This window comes from Garra rufa, chromosome 22, assembly GCF_049309525.1.
Source record: "Garra rufa chromosome 22, GarRuf1.0, whole genome shotgun sequence".
Classification (NCBI taxonomy): Eukaryota; Metazoa; Chordata; class Actinopteri; order Cypriniformes; family Cyprinidae; genus Garra; species Garra rufa.
Window position 1 is genome coordinate 19,703,616 of NC_133382.1, and position 17,897 is coordinate 19,721,512.

The 17,897-nt window shown below is 39.9% G+C and overlaps 2 protein-coding genes across 2 annotated transcripts in view; one reads left to right on the forward strand and one right to left on the reverse strand.

The window, feature by feature from the left end:
• The window catches only part of ep300a (E1A binding protein p300 a), a 29,402-nt gene extending 20,783 nt beyond the window's left edge, over positions 1–8,619 (forward strand). The window contains exons 20-31 of the mRNA XM_073827712.1: positions 327–407; positions 1,011–1,067; positions 1,159–1,236; positions 1,333–1,400; positions 1,485–1,635; positions 1,852–1,998; positions 2,081–2,194; positions 2,273–2,438; positions 2,548–2,715; positions 2,808–2,969; positions 3,092–3,373; positions 3,645–8,619. Of these exons, the coding sequence (XP_073683813.1) occupies positions 327–407; positions 1,011–1,067; positions 1,159–1,236; positions 1,333–1,400; positions 1,485–1,635; positions 1,852–1,998; positions 2,081–2,194; positions 2,273–2,438; positions 2,548–2,715; positions 2,808–2,969; positions 3,092–3,373; positions 3,645–6,563 (4,393 nt within the window). The 3' untranslated portion in view covers positions 6,564–8,619. The remainder of the gene's footprint in view (positions 1–326; positions 408–1,010; positions 1,068–1,158; positions 1,237–1,332; positions 1,401–1,484; positions 1,636–1,851; positions 1,999–2,080; positions 2,195–2,272; positions 2,439–2,547; positions 2,716–2,807; positions 2,970–3,091; positions 3,374–3,644) is intronic.
• Positions 8,620–8,734: 115 nt separating this feature from the next.
• cbx7b (chromobox homolog 7b) lies at positions 8,735–17,671 on the reverse strand. The gene is made up of 6 exons (XM_073828558.1): positions 17,397–17,671; positions 16,703–16,746; positions 15,613–15,678; positions 15,456–15,522; positions 14,931–15,237; positions 8,735–10,906 (listed from the first exon to the last, which is right to left on the reverse strand). The coding sequence occupies exons 1-6, from the start codon at positions 17,463–17,465 to the stop codon at positions 10,707–10,709; spliced, it is 753 nt and encodes a 250-aa protein (XP_073684659.1). The 5' UTR covers positions 17,466–17,671; the 3' UTR covers positions 8,735–10,706.
• Between the last annotated feature and the right edge of the window lie 226 nt (positions 17,672–17,897).

The following is a 17,897-nucleotide window of genomic DNA, read 5'->3' on the forward strand; positions in this document are numbered from 1 at the left end:
ATTTCTGTCTTGTCTAATGTTTTTCTTTGTCAACCCTTTTCTTCTCCCCTGTACTTTGACGTTTGTCGTGTCTGCTATCGCCTGCTTTCATCTGACCAATCATCTGCACCTAAACCCCTCCCTGCTCAAAAACCCCTGCTCAAAAATCCTGCATCATGACTGGCTCTTCTGGCGGCGACCCTGTCCTGCGCTTCCCCTTTGGCCTGTCTGCCCTGCCCTGCCTTGTCCTGCACTGATTGGTGGCTCCCTCCTCGTTGCCTCTCTGTGATTGGCTGTGGTGTTGGCGCACGGTGTAGTTCACCAAAATATGGGCTTCTTGCTGACAGGTATCACTTCTGTGAGAAGTGTTTCAATGAGATCCAGGGTGAGAGTGTGGCCTTGGGAGATGACCCATCCCAACCTCAAACGTAAGTGACTTCATGCTATTTTTAATCAGTGTTTTATTACAATGTGACCTTTTTTCTGCATCAAAAAACAAGTTTGTCAGTTCTTTTTAGTGTCTGCAGTATCAGTTCTGTGTCTGCAGACTTGTGCCACAGAAGTTCTTGTGAAAATGTCACATAACAAGAGTTAAAGCTGTTTACTGATGGATAAAAATTTACTTTGTAGTAGATTTTCTATCTTGTTCTGTCAGACTGAGAGATTTTTAATTTTTTGGATAATTTGTCTGCATTCAGCTACACAAGTAATAAGGACAAGCATTTACTCTATTGACTGTGGTCATAATCTGTCCCTAACCACTAACAAATGTGGTTTTAGTCATATCCACACACAAAATCAAGTGCAAATGCAACCAGAACTCATTAATTCTGAACACAGAAAATGTGTAGTAATTGGTATGTTAAGGGCCTACGAGCTAATGCAACAAAATAAAACTTTCAAATGAATTCATCCATAAAAATCAATCTCAGTAAAATTGGTTTTGCCCTTTTAAGAAGCAGGATTTTAACGAGACCATACTGTAGAATCCTTTTCTTGTTTTAAGTGCCACAATTTGCATGTATTTCCAGGTCGATCAACAAGGACCAGTTTGAAAAGAAGAAAAATGACATGCTCGATCCTGAGCTGTAAGTTCATATAACCTTAATTCCAGTTTTGTTTGCTTGTCATAATTCTAAGAATTAACACACTTTTTTTCCCTCCAAATTTTCTCTTTAGATTTGTGGAATGTATGGATTGTGGTCGTAAGATGCATCAGATCTGTGTTTTGCACAATGACACTATATGGCCATCAGGGTGAGTTTCCTGTGACGAAACTGAAAACGACTGTTAGCTGACTGCTCTTTGAATGGTGTTTCTAACCCTAAGATTAATTTTTTTCCCTTTGTATAGCTTTGTGTGTGATGGCTGTTTGAAGAAGTCCAACAAGACCCGTAAAGAGAATAAATATGCTGCTAAAAGTATGGAATTCTACTTTCAGTGTTTTCTTCCCACTGGTAATCCAATTAGTAATGACCAATGAACCTATTATTTTTGACATTCAGGGCTTCCACAGACCAAACTAGGCAACTTCTTGGAAACACGGATTAATGACTTTCTGAAGCGACAGAATCACCCAGAAGCTGGTGAAGTCACTATTCGTGTTGTTCATGTCTCAGACAAAGTGGTGGAAGTCAAACCAGGCATGAAGTCTAGGTGAGACAGGATAGATTAAAACCAGACACTCACATTTAATACAACACATGAATCTGTTGGATGTTTTAATAGTAGTTTCTTCAAAACAGTCTGTCATTTGTTTACTCTGGTTTATAATGTAAAGCACTAAATCGAGGCGGGGCTATAATTTGTAATAACTGTCATCAAGACTTGTTTGTCTGCTTGGATTTTAACGAGATCCTTCCCTTTTCACAGGTTTGTGGATAGTGGAGAGATGGCAGAGTCTTTCCCGTACAGAACGAAAGCTTTATTTGCATTTGAGGAGGTTGAAGGTGTTGATGTCTGTTTTTTTGGGATGCACGTGCAAGAGTATGGCTCAGACTGTCCACCTCCTAATCAAAGGTCAGGCATATGTAATTGCTTTTTATTATTTGATAGGCCTGTTTTGGTTTCCTGCTAAACTTTATTCCCCTCCATTCTTTAGACGGGTTTACATATCCTACTTGGACAGTGTCCACTTCTTTCAGCCACGCTGTCTGAGAACAAGTGTGTACTATGAAATTCTTTTAGGATATCTGGATTATGCCAAAAAACAAGGGTAAGATGATAATCCCATATCCTACTGTTTTAGCAGATTTCAGCCACCAACTCACATTCACGTTTTTTTCTCTTTTAGGTTTACCACAGGACACATCTGGGCTTGCCCTCCTAGTGAAGGGGATGATTACATCTTCCACTGTCACCCTCCAGATCAGAAGATACCCAAGCCAAAGCGACTGCAGGAGTGGTATAAGAAGATGCTGGATAAAGCCGTAGCGGAGCGCATCGTGCATGACTACAAGGTACAGTTTGGACATTTTATGTTAATGTTATGTTTTATCATAAATATTTTTATATTTCAGCATATGAGAGAGCTACAAATGTGTTGAAGACTTTGTTTTATTTTTACAGGACATCTTCAAACAGGCAACAGAGGATCGTCTTACCAGCGCCAAAGAACTGCCCTATTTTGAGGGAGATTTCTGGCCCAATGTGCTTGAAGAGAGTATCAAAGAACTAGAGCAAGAAGAGGAGGAAAGGAAGAGGGAGGAGAACAGCACATCCAATGAGAGTGTCGATGTTAGTCTTTAAGCTCTCACTTATATCAGGTTTTGTTCCCTTGTTAAAGTGCTTTTTCACACAATGGTGAACATTTCTCTTTGTTTCTCCAGACAACAAAAGGTGACAGCAAAAATGCCAAGAAAAAGAACAACAAAAAGACGAGCAAGAACAAGAGCAGTTTAAGCCGAGCCAACAAAAAGAAGCCGGGGATGCCAAATGTGTCCAATGACCTTTCACAGAAACTCTATGCCACAATGGAAAAGCACAAAGAGGTATGACCATGACAAAAGCCTGGTTTCAGTGTACTATGATTGCCCAATCAAGAAACACTGTCAGACTTTGTGTTTGTCAAGTTTGGTGACATACTAGTCAATATTATTTTCTTCCTTGCTAGGTGTTCTTTGTTATCCGACTGTTTGCGGCACCCAATTCCAATTCTCTGTTGCCCATTGTTGACCCGGATCCTTTGATGGCGTGCGATTTGATGGATGGCCGTGATGCCTTCTTAACACTTGCACGGGATAAGCACCTGGAGTTTTCATCAATGCGCCGCTCCAAATGGAGCACCATGTGCATGTTGGTGGAACTGCACAACCAGAGCCAGGACCGCTTTGTCTATACCTGCAATGAGTGCAGGCACCATGTTGAAACTCGCTTCCATTGCACTGTTTGTGAGGTGAGGACTATAGAATGGAAAGGGTGGGAAGATTGCACAAGATCACATATTAAAGATCATTATTATTTTACGAGCTCTCAGTTTTTCTAAGGACAGACCCAAATTGACACTCTGTTTGCTGTGTCCTCAATTTTTCTATCAAAATGTGTGCCAGGCAAAAACAGGATGTCTGTTCACCCTAGTTATAGAAATAGTTGTACTTAATGCTGGTAATTGATGTCCTTTCATCCACTGCACAATTTAATGATTCTTCTAACCTCTTCCTTCACAGGACTATGATCTCTGCATCACTTGCTACAATACAAAAGGTCACGAGCACAAGATGGAAAAACTGGGCTTGGGGTTGGATGATGAAAGCAACAACCAGGCTGCTTCCTCAACGCAGAATCCTGGAGACTCACGGCGTCTCAGTATTCAGCGGTGCATCCAGTCTCTGGTGCATGCCTGCCAGTGCCGCAATGCCAACTGCTCGCTTCCATCTTGCCAGAAAATGAAACGTGTTATTCAACATACCAAAGGCTGTAAGCGTAAAACCAATGGTGGTTGTCCTATCTGCAAGCAGCTCATCGCACTCTGCTGTTACCATGCGAAACACTGCCAAGAAAACAAGTGCCCTGTGCCATTCTGCCTCAACATCAAGCAGAAACTGCGGCAACAACAGCTCCAGCACAGGCTACAGCAGGCCCAGATGGTGCGTAGAAGAATGGCCAGCATGCAAAGGACAGGCCAGCAGCTTCCAGGAGGCAATGGTGGGCTGCCATCTCCTGGGAACAATAGTACTACTGGTCCGAGCACACCAACTCCAAGCACTCAACCCCCTACCCCACAGACGCCTACTCAGCAATGTCAGCCTCCAGTGACTCCGACACAACAGCAACAGCAGTTGGCAGGGATGCCCCATCAATTCCAGCAAATGACTGGAAGCGGTGGAATGATGAACTCCCCGCAACAGCCCATGATCACGCAGCAGCAACAGCCGACATCAGTTCAGCATCTTCAGCACGCCAACAACCTTCCTCCATACGTGCAGAGACCTCCAGGCTCCTCTCCACTTTCTCAATCAATGGGCAAGCCAGGCATGGTGCCAGGCGGCTTCCCTCAACAGCAAAACCTAGGGCAGCCTGTGATGCCGCAACATCAGCCACCTGGTCCTCCACCTGCTGCTGTAGAAATTGCCATGAAGATTCAACGAGTCGCAGAGACCCAAAGGCAAATGGCTCAGCAAAAGATCCTGCAAAGAAACCAGGCTCCTGGAATGATGCCTCCACATGGCCTTCATCAAGGTCCCCAAACTCAAAACCAGATGGGGATGAACCTTCCTGGAGCTGCAATGGTTGGCCCTCAGGGAATGCCACCCCAGACACAAGCAGCAGTGGCCCGAACTCACATGGATCAGCAGCCAGGAATGATTCCAGCAGGCATGCAGCAGCAGCAGACGGGACCTCAGGCTCAGCTCCCTCAAATCCAGTTACAGCAGGGCCAGCAAGGAGCACCCCAACTTCAGGTGCCGCCACAGCAACAGTGGAATGGTTCTGGCATGCCTCCTCAGCAGAGACCTGGAGTTATGAACCAAATCGGTCTGCAAGGAATGGTTGCACCTCAACAACAGCAGCAGCAGACAGTTAGTCAGCAACAGCAGCAGCAAGGTGTAATGGGTATGATGGGCCAAGGAGGGGCTGCACCTCCAGGTGTTGGCCCTGGAAATCACCCTCAGGCTGCCATACAGGACCTCCTAAGAACCTTAAGGCTACCTAGCTCTCCTCATCAACAACAGCAAGTCCTGAATATACTACGTTCAAACCCTCAGCTCATGGCAACCTTTATCAGGCAACGGGCTCCTAGGTACCTCGGCCGAGGCGGGCCTGGACCAGGAGGTGCAGGTGTACCAGGAGGACCTGGTGGAGGTCCAGGAATCATTGATGGCCAGCAAATGAATGTAAATCCTGGGACGGCTCAAGGAGGTATGCATATCCCACAAGGAGCTAGCATGCCAATGAATCAACTTCAGCAACAACAACAACAGCAGCAGCAGCAACTTCAACAGAGGTCTATGATGGGTGGGAATTTGCAGCAGCAACAGCAAATGGCAGCATTGCAGCAGCAACAACAACAACAGCAGCAGCAGCAACAGCAGCAGCAGCAGCAGCAACAACATCAAGGTGTTATGCCCAATCAGGGTGCCAACATGTCTAACATCTCCCCCCAGTTCAGAGAAATGATGAGGCGGCATTTGCAGCAGCAACAACAACAACAACAACAGCAACAGCAACAGCAGCAGCAGCAACATATGGAAAATCATACTCAGTTCCAACATCCTCAAACACCCCAGCAGCAGGGTTATCTTGGCCAGTCTGGAATGCCTAACCAGCAGCCAGGCCAACCTCAGCCGGGTGGTGTCCAGCAGCAACAAGGGGGTCCCCAGCCGGGGACCCAGCAAAACTATTCTGGGTCCATGTCGCATCAACAGGTTGCAGCAGCTCTGCAACAGAGGTTGCAGCAGCAGCAGCAACTCCAGATGCACCAGCAGCAGCAGCAGCAACAACAACAACAACAACAGCAGCAGCAGCAGCCTATGGCTGGACTCCAAGGTCCTGATGGAGGTCCAGGAGGTGGCGGTCCCCTCCAGCAGCAACAGATGCAGTCGGCTCCGATTGGTTCCCAATCTCAAGCCATGCTTCAGCAAGCTCTCCAGCAACGGCTCTTCCAGCAACAACAGTCACACTTAGGAGGAGGATCTCCTGCTCAACACAATCCCATGAGCCCTCAGCAGCCCCAGCAACAGATGTCCCAGTCTCCACATTTGCAGGGCCAGCAGTTGCCTAATTCTTTAAGCAACCAAGTCCGCTCACCTCAGCCGTCACCTCGCCCCCAGTCCCAGCCGCCAAACTCTAGTCCATCTCCTCGCTTGCAGCCCCAGCCTTCGCCCCATCGCATCTCGCCCCAGACCCAGACGGGCTCCCCTCACCCAGGTCATCTTTCTCAGCATCACGGTGGCATGGTTGCACCCCCACCTCCACAGCAACAACCGCAGGCGTCCCAACAGGCTAATGCGATGGACCAGGGCCCATTTGGAGGAGACCAGAATGCTATGCTTTCGCAGCTAGGTGGGATGGGAGCCTTGCATGGGCAAGGGACAAATGACATGCTGACAAATAACCAAGATATGAATCACTCGTTAGATTTGATGTAACGTTGCAGTGCTCGAAGAACTGATCGTCCTGATTGCCAGGGTTTGGTAGCAAATCTAGGATTTACAAAGGCTGTTGTCGATAGTATTATTATTACTATTATTATTATTATTTAATATTTTTCTTATGTAATTGAAAAGAACTGAACTTCCTATGGGAGATACTACATGTGCAAGTCGACAAATTAAGTTAAATGAATGGTAAGTTATTGCTGTTAATATATAAATATATATATAAATATATTTTTTGCCAATTGTGTTCAAAGGGTTTCGGGTTAAGGGATGGGAAATATTTCCTCTTGGTATATGACCAGAAATATTTTTGGGGGTTAAGAAGTCTGCCTTTTTTATAGATATTTTTTAAGATTTTAAAAGTGGCATGAATTAAAAAGCAAAATGCGTTAACGAAATGGACTTTTTTGTTTTCTTTTTCCTCGAAGCAGTCAAGAATGTCATCCGTTTTGGAGAGTATTAAATTTATTCTCACCAATGTAATAATGTAATGATGGCATTGGTAATAACTGTTATTTATTACTCGGCTCTTTTGGTTGGCTAATAGATATTTTCTTGTTCTTTTGTTTTGGACAGTGTACGACAAATGCTATTTGAACCTTCTACAGTTTTTGAAGAGTATATTTTTGTTATTGATAGAACCTGACTATAAAAGGATGAATTTATATTCTTATTCTTTTCCTTTCTTTATTTTTTTCTGAGGGGTGGATGGGGCTTAAGTTAAGTTTTGATAGTGTTTGGGAAATGAGTATGTGTTTTCTGATGGCTTGTTGCATGGGAAATATTTATCCTATGCATGTCGCAGTTTTCCCACCCTCGTACGCCCCGTCCCATGAATGTGTTTTCACTTTGCCCTTCTTCTCAGTAATGCAACCTGATGACACTACAGGTGCGTTTAGGACAGTGCAGGGAACTCTACTGAGACGAAATGTTGATGCGCGATTATGGATTTTGCAAATAATCACCTGGAACTACCCTCTTCCATTCTTCCTCCAACATCTTCTCAGCAAGGAATTGTTCTGACTCTTCACACGCATCTCTAGTGTTCTGAACTTTGGGATTTAAGTGATCTCTTTAATGTATAAACAAAACTGAAAATAAATTACTGAAAATGAATTGTCTTTGTAAAAAAATATATATATATGTGAATGGAGATAAATGGACAGATGTTTCCTCTTGATTTAAGATCCATTGAGTTGAAGAACTATGGGCAGCTTAGATTAACCTGAGATATTATATATATATATAAATTGGGTCAGACAAGCACCAATGCGCCTTTGTATGTGTACGTCATTACAAGGATTTCATTAGTGTGTAATAAACCAACACTGACTGTCATTTTCTCCATCCTGTGCACAAATACAGTGTGGAAGAGGCTGTGTTTTGGATAAAAAGTGGGTTTTTTTTTTATGATGATGATGATGGTGATATGACAACCTATAAATGAATTGTTTTCCATAGTTAAAGGGGTGCTGGAGGAATACAAAACAGAGGCAATATGGCTTTAGACTTATTTTATAAATGACAAGGAGAACAATATTTGTTTTATATATATATATAGATATATTTAATTTTATTTTTGAGAATAAAAAAAACTTGAAGCTTATTCAAGAGTTGATATTACACTTTTTCAAAGATGTATTGATGCAACATGACACTGCTGTCATACCATATACGTCCCACTTTGGGAATATCATGGCATTTTAAGGAAATGTCTTATGAGTGCATATAGAGTATATAGATTATGATTCACTGTACAAACCATGGTAATTTGCTTTGAAATGTAAATTTCTTTTTCTTTCTCTTTTCTTAAAACAGACTGGAAAACCAACCATACAGTTTTATGGTTCCTAGTTTTGACCACTTCTTTTCTTGCTAACTCTTTGGTGCTTGCTGAGAGGAGCAAAAACCTGCTCTGATTTCAGTAGTTTTACTGTTTGTTTGGTTGGTTGGTTGTCTGTTCTTTTTTTTTTAAAGTTATGGTGGTCAGATTTTTTGCCAATTATTTAATTGTACATTAAAATATGTTTGTACCATTCAAAAATAATTGGCTTCTGGTGTGGTGTACTTTTTACATTGTAGATGCAGAGCTGGAACAATGTCAACCGAAGGTGGTTTGATCCACACAGTGCTGATTAAATATAAAAAGTAACCGATAATGATACAGTTACACCAAGGTTTTATTTATGGCATCATAATACCAAGTTTTCCATTTTAAAGTGCAAATACTCCAAATAGCAAAAGCAACCACAGACATTTGGCACAGACATACTCTATCAAATATATATACAGGTCACATGAAGTCAAATATTAAACAGTTGAGCCCCCAGAGATGGACATTCCTAGAGGCTTAATATACATTCACCTCAATATAGATTTTTTTTTGTTTTGTTTTCAGGTCTCAGTTTTCATCTTGGACTAAATTAACACAAAATATCAACAGCAGTCAGGTTAAATCTAACATTGTAGACTACTGTGCAAGATGGTGCAAAGTCATACTTGGCAGGACCTAAAATAAATTGCACAAACACAGCAAATAGATGAGATATTAGCAAGCGATAGTGTTGGAAAAATAAAAAATAAAAAGCAATTCTATGTCATGGACATAATTACGCTCAAAGTTAGAACATAATTGTGCAGATTTTTTTTTTTTTTCACACCACAGTATTTTGTTATGAAGTGTCAAGGATGGCACACTAAGTGTTGAAATGCTGTTGTTTTTCACATATTTTAAGTATCAGGAGGCCACTAATTCTAATTTACTGCATGAGGTGTGCAATCGAAGGTCAAGATTAGTTATGTTATTGTTTATTTAGTACTGACCTGAATAAGATGTTTCACATAAAATATGTTTACATATAGTCCAAAAGAGAAAATAATAGTTCAATTTATAAAAATGACTCAGTTCAATAGTTTACACCCCCTTGATTCTTAATATTTTGTTGCATGAGTGATCCACAGCTGTTTTTTTTTTGTTGTTGTTGTTGTTGTTGTTTAGTGATAGTTGTTTATAAGTCCCTTGTTTGTCCTCAAAAGTTAAACTGCCTGCTGTTCTTCAGAAAAATTCTTCAGGTCCCACAAATTCTTTGGTTTTCCAGCATTTTTGAAAAGAATGAAGATGTGTATTTTTCATTTAGTACTGCCCTTCAGAGACAAAATAAGTCAAATTTACCCTGATCTTCAAATTCAAAATATTTTCACCCCCCAGCTCTTAATGCATTTGAACCTTCTTTAAAAGTTGCATATGAGTCCCTCAGTTGTCCTCAGTGTGAAAAGATGGATCTCAAAATCATAGTCATGGTTGGAAAGGGTTCAAATACACAACAATTCTGGAAAACCAAAGAATTTGTGGGACCTGAAGGATTTTTCTGAAGAACAACAGGCGGTTTAACTGTTCAGGACAAACAAGGGACTCATGAACAACTATCACTAAACAAACAAACAAAAAAAAAACAGCTGTGGATCTTTCAGGTAGGAACACAGTGTTAAGAATCAAGTGTATGTAAACTTTTGAACAGGGTCATTTTTATATTCAACTATTAATTTCTCTTGTGGACTATATGGAAATATCTTTTGTGAAATATCTTATTCAGGTCAGTACTAAATAAACAATAACGTGCATTTGTATGATTCCTCTTATGTTGGTAAAATAATACACTTTTTGCAGATTCTGAAAGGGGGATGTAAATTTTGACCTCAACTGTATATTATATTGTACATGTAAAGACATATATGTGACAGCTTGGCTTCTAGGAATACTTCATTGTGCTACTTACTCTGAACTAGCATCATGCAAATACATGACCAGACCACATGAAGTTCATCTCAGTTAAACTTCACTACAAACACAGTCAAAACCAGTGTTAGAGAACCGGTTTGATTTGTGTCATGGTCAATACAAGTTCAAAATCTCATCATACTATCAGTATTGTCATTATTATTGTCACTTTGATTGTAATCACTAAAACAACATTTTGAAAGGTTTTAACTCAATTAGAGCTAATAGTGCAAATACATGTAGTCTGAAACACTGGCGGAAGTTGTGCAAGCACATAATCAACATTGCAAAAAAATGTACCATTGGATGTACCAATTCATTCCTCCTTGCTCTGAGCATCCTCAGTTTCTGTGATGTCAGATCTCCATCTCCCAGCTCCTGAAGAAACCCCTCGCTACCAAGGCCTCTCTAAAAGTCACAGTCAGTGAGTTGATGGTGATGTCTGTCACAATGACCTCCTCTGGACCCATAACTGGACTCCAGTCTTCAGGTAAAGGAGATATAGTGATTGCTTCTGATTCGGTGGATGGACTCCAGCGTCCTCTCCTGACACGCTCTGAGACACAGAGCAGATTTTGTACATAGTTACTTCATCATGTGATATAAATATAAAGAATCATAACTATGAACAAGTATGAAAACTGTATTTTTGGCTTATCCTGAATCACTACGGTACACCTACACTGAGGAAAAAAAAACATTTGATCCCCTGCCGATTTTGTACCTTTGCCCACTGACAAAGAAATGATCAGTCTATAATTTTAATGGTAGGTTTATTTTAACTGTGAGAACAACAACAAAAAACAATCCAGAAAAACGCATTTCTAAATTGATTTGCATTTTAATGAGTGAAATAAGTATTTGACCCCTTTCGCAAAACATGACTTAGTACTTGGTGGCAAAACCCTTGTTGGCAATCACAGAGGTCAGACTTTCTTGTAGCTGGCCACCAGGTTTGCACACATCTAAGGAGGGATTTTGTCCCACTTCCCATTGCAGATACTCTCCAAGTCATTAAGGTTTCGAGGCTGATGTTCGGCAACTCAAACCTTCAGCTCCCTCCACAGATTTTCTATGAGATTAAAGTCTGGAGACTGGCTAGGCCACTCCAAGACCTTAATGTCCTTTATCTTGACCCACTCCTTTGTTGCCTTGGCCATGTGTTTTGGGTCATTGTCATGCTGGAATACCCATCCACGACCCATTTTCAATGCTCTGGCTGTGGGAAGGAGGTTTTCACCCTAATTTGATGATACATGGCCCTGTCTATCATCCCTTTGATGCAGTGCAGTTGTCTGGTCCCCTTAGCAGGAAAACACCCCCAAAGCATAATGTTTCCACCTCCATGTTTAATGGTGGGGATTGTGTTCTTGGGGTCATAGGCAGCATTTCTCCTCCTCCAAACATGGCGAGTTGAGTTGATGCCAAAGAGCTCGATTTTGGTTTCATCTGACCACAACAATTTCACCTAGTTCTCCTCTGATTCGTTAAGATGTTCACTGGCAAACTTCAGATGGGCCTGTACATGTGCTTTCTTGAGCAGAGGGACCTAGATGGCGTTGCAGGATTTCAGTCCTTCATGGCATAGAGTGTTACCAATTGTTTTCTTGGTGACTATGGTCCCAGCTGCCTTAAGATCATTGACAAGATCTACCCATGTAGCTCTGGGCTGATTCCTCACCGTTTTCATGATCACTGAAACTCCACAAGGTGAGATCTTGCATGGAGCCCCAAACCAAGGGAGATTGACAGTTATTTTGTGTTTCTTCCATTTGCGAATAATCGCACCAACTGTTGTCACCTTCTCACCAAGTTGCTTGGCGATGGTCTTGTAGCCCATTCCAGCCTTGTGTAGGTCTACAATCTTGTCCCTGACATCCTTGGACAGCTCTTTGGTCTTGGCCATGGTGGAAAGTTTGGAATCTGATTGATTGATTGCTTCTGTGGACAGGTGTCTTTTATACAGGTAACAAGCTGATATTAGGAGCACTCCCTTTAAGAGAGTTCTCCTAATATCAGCTTGTTACCTGTATAAAAAACACCTGGGAATACTTCACTTTCACTCATTAAAATGCAAATCAATTTATTTAAATAATTTATCAATTTATTTAACTTTTTATATATCTATTTATGACTTTTGAACTGCGTTTTTCTGGATTGTTTTGTTGTTATTTTTTTTTAAACATGAACAATTCAATAATACTGTAGTTGTGTCCCAGACTTACTACTTGTATAATTTGTAAGAATTTTCTGTATTTCTGCATAAATATGATCCAAAACCTGTGCTAAAAGTAGACAAAGAGAACCCAATCAAACTAAGACAAAATATTTCCTTTGTGATTTATTTATTCACGAAAATGATCCAGCACATATCTGTGAATGGCAAAGTATGTGAATCTCTAGGATTAGCAGTTAATTTGAAGGTGAATTTAGAGTCCATCTGTTCAGAGGTGTTTTCAACGAGTGGAATCAGGTGTCAGTATGTGACCTGTATTATTTAAAGAACAGTGGTCTATCGAAGTCTGATCGTGTTCGTGGATGTGTATCATGGCACAAACAAAGGAAATCTCTGGGGACCTCAGAAAAAGAGTTGCTGTTGCTCATCAGGCTGGAAAAGACTTTGGACTCCACAAATCCACAGTCAGACAGATTGTGTACAAACGTAGGAAATTCAAGAGCACTGTTACCCTCCCCCAGGAGTGGTCGACCAACAAAGCAAGACGTTTAAAAGTCTGCAAGTTCGCAAAGGAACCCACGATTACTTCTAAACAACTGAAGGCCTTTCTTACCATGGCTAATGTTAATGATCATGCGTCCATCATCAGGAGGAAAACACTGAACAACCATGGTTTGCATGGCAGAGTTGCAAGGAGAAAGCCACTGCTCTCCAAAAAGAACATTGCTGCCGTCTGCAGTTCGCTAAAGATCATGTGGACAAGCCAGAGGGCTATAGGAAAAAATGTTTTGTGGACAGATGAGACCAAAATAGAACTTTTTGGTTTAAGTGTTATGTTTGGAGAAAGGAAAACACTCCATTCCAGCATAAGAAACGTATCCCATCTGTAAAACATGGTGGTGATCTGGGCCTGTTTTGCTGCATCTGAGCCAGGATGGCTTGCCATCATTGATGGAACAATGAATTCTGAATTATACCAGCAAATTATTCTATACCAGGAAAACGTCAGAACATCAATCTGAGAATCTCAAGAGAAAGTGTGTCATGCAGCAAGACAACGGATCCAAGCACACAAGTTGTTCTGCCAAAGAACTAGTATTTCTAATTGAAATGTCGTGGAAGAACCTAAAGCAAGCAGTTCATATGAGAAAACCCACTAAGAACACAGCAATGAAGTTTCTCTGCACTAAAAAATGGGCTAAAATTCTTACAAGAGGTTGTGCAGGACTGATCAGCAGTTACAAGCAACGTTATCTGCAGTTATTGCTCCAAAAGTAGGTCACACCAGATACTGAAAGCAAAGATTTACATACTTTTGCTACTCACAGATATATTTTTGTCTTATTTGCTTGATTGGATTCTTTTTGTCTACTTTCAGGACTTGTGTAAACATCTGATGACGTTTTGGGACATATTTAGGCAGAAATATAGAAAATTCTAAAGGGTTCACAAATTTTTGAGCAGCTTGGTATATACACTACCAAGTTTTTAAACAGTGAGATTTTAAATGTTTTTTTAAAGAAGTCTCTTCTGCTCACCAAGCCTGCATTCATTTGATGCAAAATACAGCAAAAACAGTAATATTGTGAAATATTTAAACAGCTGCTTTCTATTTGAATATATTTTAAAATGTAATTTATTCCTGTGATCAAAGCTAAATTTTGTCTCCAGTGTCACATGATCCTTCAGAAATCATTCTAAAATGGGGATTATAGAAATGAATACTTTTATTTAGCAAGGATGCTTTAAATTGATCAAAAGTGACGATAAAGACATTCAGATGAAGGCTGTTCTTCTGAACTTTCTATTCATCAAAGAAATCTGAATAACATCTACTTTAAAAAAAATCAGCTTTAAAATCAGGAATATGTTCAACAATATAAAAAATATAAAATATATTCAAATAGAAACCATTAAAAGTTATTTTAAATAGGAAAAGTAGAATAAATATTTCAAAATTGTACTGTTTTTGCTGTACTTTGGATCCAATAAATGCAGGCTTGGTGAGCAGATGATACTTCTTTAAAAACATTAAAAATGCAGGCCACTTATGGTAAATGTTTACTGTTCAAAAACTTTTGACTGGTAGTGTATAAAACATTATTACATATAATTCACTTGCGTAATTTAAAACATGATTTTATTTTGGCGATTTGAACCATAGACTAACACATTTTAAATGCATAATGCTAATAATTTTAATAATAAAGTAGGGTTTTGCCTACAGCAACAACGGCAAAACCACAAACAACAACATAATTCTTGGATGGATGTTCAAACAGCTGTTTACTTCATGCTCTGATTTTTTCCCCTCACTAAGGCTAATAAAGAACACTATAGTCTTGATATCAATTTAGGTCAAAGTGACAACTATGTCTGCCCTCTGACCAACTAACACACTTACTGTTTAAAGTGTTGTTGCCAGTTTTAGTTCCTCCTTGTCTTGTGTCCTCTTCTTCTTCTTCTTCCTCCTCCTCCTCCTCCTCTTCCATTACCCCCTCATCATCGTCGTCGTCATCATCTTCTCTTCTATCCCATTCTTCCTCAGAAGTCTCTCTGGATGTTTTCTTTTTTTTCTTGTGGTGGGTTAATCGTCGATATATGCAAGCCCCTGTGGGCTGGAACCTTGGGTCGAGCGAGAGCGGCAGATGTGCTGAAGACGTCTCTGTGTCTTTGTGTGCGCTGCGTAGATCCATTGCGTAAATGCTCCTCTTTAAGAGAGTGGATAGACACAGGATAATTAGTAATAACTTAAACTATGAAAACATCTGGAAAAATTATTTTAGTTATTTGCCAAGGCGACATTTGTAACTTTAGTTAAAATAGAAACAAAAACTACAATTGTACTAAAACTAAAAATAAATTAGACAAATTGTAATATAATAAAAATACAAAAAAAGTGCATTTTTGACAGATTACAAAAAATTACCTGCATGAAGAGTCTTTTAGGTTTCGGGCCTCTTTTACGCCACCTCACTGACTTTTCTTTCTGTTCTCTGCAATGAGAAAATGCAGTGTTGATGAAATCATATACTAGAGGCTGAAAGTGAAAGAATGAATCAGGAAGTTTCATTTTTACTGCTTACTTTTCCTCATACGCTAAAACCAGTCGAGGGTCTAGAATGTGCTCCTCTGGTTCCCATGTGCTGTACCTTTACAATCATTAAAACATTAACAACCGCCACATATACAGCTTAAGTCAAAAGTTTAGACACCTTGCAGAATCTGCAAAATGTTAATTATTTGACCAAAATAAGAGGGATCATACAAAATGCATCTTATCTTTTAATTTAGCACTGACCTGAATCAGACATTTCACATTAAAGATATTTACATATAGTCCACAAGAAAAAAAAATATATATAGTTGAATTTATAAAAATGACCCTGTTCAAAAGTTTACATGCGCTTGATTCTTAATACTGTGTTGTTCCTAAATGATCCACAGCTGTGTTTTTTTTTTTTGTTTAGTGATAATTGTTTATGAGTCCCTTGTTTGGCCTGAACAGTAAACTGCCTGCTGTTTTTCAGAAAAGTCCTTCAGGTCCTACAAATTCTTGGTTTTTCCAGCATTTTAGTGTATTTGAACCCTTTCCAACAATGACTGTATGATTTTGAGATCCATCTTTTCACACTGAGGACAACTGAGAGACTCATATGTAACCATTACAGAAGGTTCAAATCCTCACTGATGCCTCAGAAGGAAACACATGCATTAAGAGCTGCGGGGTGAAAACTTTTGAACAGAATAAAGATATGTACATTTTTTCTTATTTTGCCTAAATACCATATTTTTTTTCATGTAGTACTGCCTTTGGAGACTACAGAAGATAGTTGAAATGTTTCCCAGAAGACAAAATAAGTTCAATTTACCCTGAAATTTTAATTCAACAAGTTTAAAGAATCAATGTAAACCTATGACTATGTAAACCTCTTGTCTGTGAAATATCTTATTCAGGTCAGTATTAAATAAAGAATAACATGCATTTGTATGATCCCTCTTACTTTATTTGTATAAACTTCTGACTTCAACAGTGCAAAACAAAACATCATAGCAGCTAGGGTAATAAGCTACCAGGAAATAAAAGGATACATATTAAGAAATTTAGACATTAAGCTTATTCTGTAGTTTTCCTTTAATAATTATGACAACAATAATATTAATAACGTTACTTACTTGGGTGGCCACCCCTTCCACTTCAATAAATACTCGACATGACCCTTAAACATTAGGGAAAAAACAGGATATTCATACATATATAAACCAGTACTACATTTATATTTTCATTACATTAAAAACATCATCAGTACGATTTTTTCGATACACATTCTTGAATGTTTTGTTTTTGTCTTGTACGTGTGCGATGACGTAATGATACGGTTTCGTAATAAAGAATTAAGGAGGGACTACCCCTTAACTATCAGCTCCTCCTTTTTAATACTGACATTTCATTATGAGACCAAAAGTAACGGTCATTTAACGAGCGTTATTTGGAGCCAACCGCATGTTTTATTTTTACTCAAAAGTAACTGAGAGCTACGCCTGCTCGCAGCAATAACCTCAAATGCTGTTGTAAGACAAAAAATAAACCTCAGGTGCTATATCTAAATGGCCAAACTTTACATTAGTTATTAGATCCCACCGGGAAATAAAACTGCGTAGTCTCCATGACTACGAATGTGCTCGCCACCCAATTCCAAAAAGCGTGCTGTGCGACATGCGTCATCATCGAAGTTATTAGACTACAAACACACTTCCACGTTGTTGTAAGGGGGACGTGTGTGTGTCCTCGCCCCTCTAACATGTATGTGTGCAGCGGCCACAGATTGAACTGTCAATAAACACACAGCTACACGCGCATGTCACTTACCTTCCGAACTCTTTTCTTTGTGATTGATTCCACAGCAAACACTTGCTCGCCGATTGCTGACAGTTCCATCAGTTAAGTTGTTTTACTAAAATAATGAAGTAGCTGTCAATGAGTCTTTGTGCTTTTCCCGTTGTCCTTTAAGTAACTATGACATTCAAATCCCGTGTACTGTTAGAATGGCTGCACACGTTTCCTCTCTTCCGCTGCCTTGTTTACAATTCAGTATTTAATGCTTTGCACTGCTCCATTTCCTTGTACTACATGAGTACAGTGACTTTTTAAATCTGCGACACATCTGCAGCGCGCAGCGCGCCCCCGTGCGCCACACAGCGGATTGACTTGCGCCAATGTTGGTCAACTAGCAGGTACCGCGTTAGTTTTCAGTCAGGATTTATGTGGTTTATGTTGCTTATATTTCAAATTTGATGCGTGCAATCCAAAATATTAAATAAAGGAATAAAGTAATATTTAATACAGGAATAAATAAATGAGTTTGCTTAC